At 32.6% G+C, this 6958-nt stretch overlaps 2 protein-coding genes across 3 annotated transcripts in view; both read right to left on the bottom strand.

Annotated features, from left to right (window-relative positions):
* Positions 1-920: 920 nt before the first annotated feature.
* Positions 921-5383, bottom strand: mapda (N6-Methyl-AMP deaminase). 2 transcript variants are annotated; one of them, XM_016451124.1, is made up of 10 exons: positions 5197-5383; positions 4933-5063; positions 3655-3715; positions 3491-3578; positions 3327-3408; positions 3122-3248; positions 2961-3041; positions 2539-2677; positions 1727-1827; positions 921-1345 (listed from the first exon to the last, which is right to left on the bottom strand). In XM_016451124.1, exons 1-10 carry the CDS (start codon positions 5239-5241, stop codon positions 1154-1156), a joined length of 1047 nt encoding a protein of 348 aa, XP_016306610.1. In that variant the 5' UTR covers positions 5242-5383; the 3' UTR covers positions 921-1153. The 2 variants fall into 2 exon arrangements, with proteins under 2 accessions (XP_016306610.1, XP_016306612.1); XM_016451126.1 differs by having other exon boundaries at positions 1186-1341.
* A 572-nt stretch (positions 5384-5955) lies between these two features.
* Positions 5956-6958, bottom strand: part of cplx3a (complexin 3a) — a 2341-nt gene continuing 1338 nt past the window's right edge. Inside the window, exons 2-3 of the mRNA XM_016451133.1 lie at positions 6566-6653; positions 5956-6484 (exon numbers count right to left, since the gene is read on the bottom strand). Coding sequence (XP_016306619.1) covers positions 6260-6484; positions 6566-6653 — 313 coding nt within the window. The 3' untranslated portion in view covers positions 5956-6259. The remainder of the gene's footprint in view (positions 6485-6565; positions 6654-6958) is intronic.

Genomic DNA, 6958 nt, shown 5'->3' with positions numbered 1-6958 from the left:
TCTGTTTCATTTGTCTTCTCAGAGTGAGTACTGTAGTCTTGCGAGGTTAACTGCATGCTAAGCTCTAACAGACACTTTCAGCTCTGGCACCAGAGTGAACAGGAGATCTTTGAGGCTATAGGCTATAAAGACAGATATATAGTCTGACAACAAAAGCCATTACAGATCTAATCAAGCATTCAACAAGACAGAGATCTCAGCTGTGTACCGTTATCCAGGAGAGAAATGTCATGCAAACCTTTCTTACTTTGCAGTTAAAAAAATGAACTGCTGCCCTCTAGTGGTAAAACCTTTCGGTTGGTTTAAGTACAAGAACGCTTTTTTTTTTTTTTTTTTTTACGAAGTATGAATTATTTACTAATGAGCAAGGATGGTTTAAAAGCACACAAATTACATTTTTACACAAACTGAATATTAAATAGATCACTGGCTATGAAATGAATAAACTTATATGTAATATAATTGTATCAAATAACCAATATTAATATTCAAGGACCTTCAATAACAGTTTATATACTAGTTCAGACATGAATTCAGTGCTTTGAAATAGAGGAAACTTATATAATTAGCTGGAACAATGTGCCTTTTATGCAGTAAACTTTAACTTTTTGTATTCCGTCAGGGTTTGACGGAAAATTTCCAATTTCAAACAGTGATGGAAAACACGATAACTGGAGCAAAAATAACGTTAAAAACACCAGAAAACAGACCGCTTGCTGCGTTCGTCAAATAATTTTTTTGACACCGTAAAATACGAAAATAATAATGTTAGGAACTTTTTTTTTTTTTTGCCAAATATTGAGTATTTCTTAATGAGTACAACTGTTTACGCTGAAAATGTCAAATGAAATAAATCACTTTCACACTATTTGTGTAATTAATAAACGTATATTTAATACTGTTGTATTAATAAACAATATCAATATTCAAGAAATCCTCAATAATCTATTATAAATATTAAAATCAATGTAATTTAAACAGTCCAAGGTGTTTCACACAACACATGTATGTATTAGTTCAGATATTAATGCAGTGCTTTGAAATGGAGGAAACCGATATAATTAGCTGCAACAATGTGCTTTTGTGTTTGACAAACCACCCTTTGACAAACTCTGAGGTAGGACTGTTGGTGAAATTTTACAGCTGTCATTCCTCACTGGAGGATCTGCTGTTTGAGCTCCGCCCACTTCTTCTCCAGCCTCTGTTTGATTGGCTCGGGGGCAAAGGTGTATCCAATGGCCTGCTGGGAGAGCATCCACATGGCCTCCTGGGTCAAACCAAAGGTGGAGGCCGCCAGCTGGTACTCCTGAGAGAGATCCGTGCAGAACACACCCTTATCATCTGTCTGATGGAACAGGAGGAACAGGCATCTTGTTATTTTCTAACTCAACACATTTAAAAAAAAGTTTACATTATGTAAACAATGCCTAACAATGCCTACATTTCTAAGGCCTTTAAATTACTAACATGATCATAACTTACTAAGACATGTTATTGGGAGATATGGAGTGACTGGTTTTTATATGCATTTTATAGTAGTCTGTTATACTGTTTTAAAAATATTACTGATTTTCATTACAAGGTATCAGAATTTCACTTTTTGGCCATTGCAAATCAAATAGCATATTTCTTCCATTTCAAAAAAAATTTCAGACTATTGTTTCATATGTCAGGCTTTACAGGGATAAAGTGTCTGAAATGCAAAAGAGTGGGAAAAAGAACTCACGCAGAGAACACACGGATGTCCTCTCTTATACCAGTACTGGAAGTGATGCTTGTCATATGAAGGCACCGTTTGACCTTTGACATTAGAGGTCAGACACATCTCTGCAATTCAAAATGGTTACATTTAAATAAAAATAGTTAAAAAAAATTATTATTTAAAGTTCTAGTATGTCATTTTGGAATTATGACAGGACAGTTAATAAAATAAAATAGTTAATTAGTTAAGTGCTATTAGTTAATAAAATAAATATAAAATAAAATAATAAAATAGTTTATATATAAATATTTAATTTTTTTAAAGTTCAAGTATGTAATTTTGGAATTACGATGAAAAACTAGTAAAAAAATAAAATAAAATAAAAATAAAATAATAAAAAAATAAAAGAAAAAAGAAAGAAAGAAAAAAAAGTTAAAAAAAACAAAACAAAAACAATTCTTTAAAATTCAGCTATGTAACTAAATGGAACTGGAAACAACTATATAATGAAAAGCTAAAAAAAAAATAATAATAAATAAAATAAAATAGTAAAATATTAAAAAAATATATATATTATTTAAAGTTCAAGTATGTAATTTTGGAATTATGATAGAACACTAATTAAAAACAAAATAGTTAATAAAATGTAAAAAAAATATTTAAGTGTTTAAAAAAATACTTCAGGTATGCAATTTTGGAATTTGGTGGATGACTAGTTAAAAACATAAATTAGTTAAACTAAAAATGAAATAGTAAAATTGTTAATAAAATAAAAACAAAATAGTAAAAAAAATATTCAAGTATGTAATTTTGGAAGTACAATGGAAAACTCTTACCGATAGGAATATTTTGTTTGCAGACTTTATCCACAAGACTGTCAGCCCCGCCGACCTCAGGATGTAGGAAGGTTCCGTGGCCGATTCTATCAGGAGGCAAGTTCAACAGCAGCTCAGACTCATCTCTCTGAGAAGGAACCTGAAATACACATGAACTCTTGCGTAAACCATGTAAAATGATGCTGTCAAATCAATTAATCACGATTAATCACATCCAAAATAAAAGTTTGTGTTTACATAATATATGCTGTGTGTACTGTGTATATTATATGTATATATATATATATATATATATATATAAAAATACACATACAGACGTATATATTTTATTTTGGATGTAATTAATCGCGATGAATCGAATTGACAGCACTAGGTTTACCAAAACATCATTCCAATATAAAGAAGTTTCCATGTGCTCCGACCTCTGAGAGGTGTAGTGCCAGCTTCAGACCGCAGTTCTTGGCTTTTTCAAGTGCAGAGAGCAAATCTTTTCCATGACCCACCTGTAAGATCAAAGATATGGAGAGTGCAGATAGGAGCAACAAGTCGAGTATCAAGTTAATTGCATTTAATCTGAACTCACTGTTGGGTCTCCACTGAGGTCAAGTCCAACTACTACTCCATCACTGGAAAGCAGGAAGTCCTCTGCCAGCTTCACAGTCTCCATGGCAACCACAGGCCCGTGTCTGCGGTCCACGGCTACGAGAAACCTGTTCAAACATTCAAAAATACAGCAGGTGACCATAAAAAAAGCAGGTTGTTACCTAGAATAAATACCTTAATATTACCTGACATCAATGTCAACTTCCTCTTGTTTACACTGCCGGATGGCTTCGAGCACAGTTTCAATGCATCTTTGTTTAGTGAGACCTTTTTGTGACAAAAATAAATGTCAACAAAAAGCAGAAATGAGCTGCTAATAAATGTTTGACATATAAAATGCTTTTAGTACCTGTTTCAGTCACTTCCCGTGGCGTGCTACGCAACTCCAAATATTTTACACCATCTGCCGCAAACTCTTGGATGACTGCTTTGGCAACCTGTTTGATAATCATAATTCTGTTTTTAATTTATTCTTAAAGGTGCAAGAGAATAAAACACTGAGTTAACCATTACCATTAGTATGTCCTCTTCTGAATCAACCAGCTGATGAATCACTTTAAACACTTGAAAACACCTGTTGGAGAAATACACTGACTTAAGAAATAGTTCATTTACATTGTTATTTCATTGTTCGAAATAACATCAGGACTAGGTGTAGTACACTATTATTAGTATACTTGGTGTGCATTACAAATTTAGTACATTTGTATTTGTATTATTATATTATTTCCAAATATGTGTACTTCTGTAGTATATAGTGGGCAAAAAAAGTATGTGAGATTAGTAGTATGTCCGAATTCATAGTATTCATAAAATAGTACCCGGATGACTTACTACTTCTGGCGAGATTCTGAACAACACAGCACAACAAACTTAGCACAACACAATGGAAACAAGTTGCAACATATCGGAATTTAGCACAACTCAACGAAATTAGTCCTATGCGTTGTGTTGTGGCGATTTCGTTGAGTTGTGGAGATGTTGTTGTGTTGTGCACTACTGGGCAACCATACAAACATGAGGCCAAGGGGGAGGATTTGTGAATGGTAGTGAAGTGACGCAACTGACGCAAGAAGGTCACAAATCCCCACTTTTTAGTAAATGGTCTTTTTAGTAAATTTAGTAAATTTTAATAATAATTTTATAAGGAATTATTTTAATGTTGGATCCAATCCTCCATGTAAATAACAAAAAGGCTTAAACCTCACCATATAGGCTACCATGGCCCATCATCTGGACATTACTTTAAATATGTTATTTCTAAAAAAAAAGGAAATAACATACACAATTATTCATGGATATATCCATTTATAATGAATGTACTTTCTGCAACACATTAGTTGAAGATAGTTAACATTTAATCTTTATTGCCCTTTCTCGGATTTCTTGGATTTCATTTATAATTGGACATGACAGGGAAAAAACTTTACATTTAGAAACATATTTTACAGAAAAAAAAAAAAAAATTACATAACTATAATCTGTAATTATCTTAATAAAAATTTGCAGAAAAAAAATCAAGAATAACTCAAATCATGTCACTGCCCAAATGTTAACTTTTTACAGACAAATGACAAAATCACGGATGTAGTACGTCTGGATTACATTCATACTAAGCACGTACTTGTTCAAACGAAGTACATACTCGGAGAACAGGCGATTTCGGACGCAGCCAATTTCTAAGATTTTTCTCTTACTTGTTTTAAAGGTCCTTATCAGTATATTCGTCCTAACAGTCCATGGACTCGAGTGTGTTTATGTGATGTGTGTACTTCAGTGTTAGACACGCACTCGTCCAGTGATCGGCGCTGTCCGCGGCGGATGGCGGTCGTGCTGTGCTCGATGTTCAGATGCGGCTTGCGCTTTATAAGCGTCTCCATCGTCTCAAAACTGACAGAACCATTAAGATGTGCGTGTAACTCCTGAAAGAAAAAACACACCTTATTTAATTTCATTAAGTGTAATTACTTGAATTAATTTATTTATATATATTGGATTGAGCTCATTAAAAGATAACGTCTGTTTTATTAATGGACCTAAAAAAAAATTTCCTACCACTTTTGGCACCTGACGATAGAAGAGATCCGCTTCGGTATCCATCTCTATTTTCGTTAACTTTATGAAATGTGTATTTTGAAAAGACTCCTGCGTGTGAAATAGAGATTGCGTGAACTAATTTTGACACATGGAGACGGAATGTTTTTCCTGCAGCACCAGCGTTGCGTTACAGAAATGAATCTTGGACAACATCGACCTCTAACAATGGTTCCCATGTTCATATTCAAGTTAAACTATCAGCAAACTTTCGTTTTAATTTGACTATTTCTAGTTTTAGTGATTCTGTTGTGTTTTGGTCATGTATATGCATAGGTATTATTAATTTTATTTCAGTTTGATTTATTTTAGTAGGACTACATCAGGTAAACCATAAATGAAAATGACAAACTAGCTGAGATAAATAAGAATAATAATGAGTTTAAATTGTTTTTTTTATATATTTTATTTTAATTCACTTTTATTTTATTTTGAGTATAACAGTGACTGACATTAAATTAAAAAAAATGTCAACGTTCTACACAAAAGAGAAATAAACAATGACTGTTCACAAGTTTTGGTGTTCATAAAAAACATCAACGTATGTTTTATATACACACTGCACATAAATACATCAAAATATTGAGTACATAAAAAGGACCAAATACATAAATTGTTATTTATGTATAATTTAAACAATTTAGTATTTTATACATTATATTAATAATACATAGCCTATACATATTAGCAATATGCATTTAGCAGACTGGAATACTGTATTTTGTACTATTTTCTGGTTATTTGGATCTTGATATTTTAAACACTGAAGAACAAACAAGCAGAAAGGTATTATCTGATAATTATTGCCTTTAGCCACAATTATGATAAAGTGTAACGTGTATACAGTGTAGCAAACATTATTTGCGATCTCAACAGACACGCTTCAAATTTATATACGATTGCTTGGCTTTGGGTAGGAGCTTGTCTTTCATGAATCAGAGATTCAACTTATTATAGGTATGCTGTTTATGGATCATATATAGAAAAACATCTGGATCCTCAATCAGCAGTCCAGCTCTGTGTATTACATGACCTCACACTTTTCAGCAGACTGTTTAAGGTCTTCGATGGTGGACTGGGCCTTTTCTTTTAGCTGGTCTATATCTACGTTCTGAATGTTGGTCAGCTGACCCAGGACAGACTGCTTGTGCTCCTCCTCCTGGTTGTCTTCGGCGATCATCTTGGCCAGCTCTGTGGGCAACTCCACGTCATCTGCCGCAGCCTGAATTTGTGTCTCGTCCAGTTCACTCTGTTAATAAAAAATAGAAGTTAATAATGAAATAATGAATTACAGTGGTTCATACAGTGCATTTTATAAAGTGATGTTTACGTTTGGAAGGCGATATTTTTCCCTGAAGTGGCTCCTGACTGTGGCTCGCTCAGCTTTCTTTTGGGCAAAGCTGGCATCCCGCTCCATCCTAGCGGGTAAATAAAAGTCGGTTAAACTTAAAACATTTTTTGTTAATATATATTTGAATAAAAATAATTATAAAAATAATAAAATTAAATATAATTAAATACTTTTACATTTTTTTAATTTAATTTTTGCTAATCATTTAAATAGTATAAATATTTAAAAGAAATCAAATAAATAAATATTATATATTTTTTAAATAAATTATTTTGCATAAACATGATCCAATATAAAAACATTTTCAGTGTACATTTGAACCTTGTGTGTGTGTGTGTGTGTGTGTGTGTGTGTGTGTGTGTAGGACAATGT

Source organism: Sinocyclocheilus anshuiensis, unplaced genomic scaffold (assembly GCF_001515605.1).
Source record: "Sinocyclocheilus anshuiensis isolate Anshui unplaced genomic scaffold, SAMN03320099.WGS_v1.1 scaffold491, whole genome shotgun sequence".
NCBI lineage: Eukaryota > Metazoa > Chordata > Actinopteri > Cypriniformes > Cyprinidae > Sinocyclocheilus > Sinocyclocheilus anshuiensis.
This window is presented reverse-complemented; position numbering and strand designations above follow the sequence as displayed.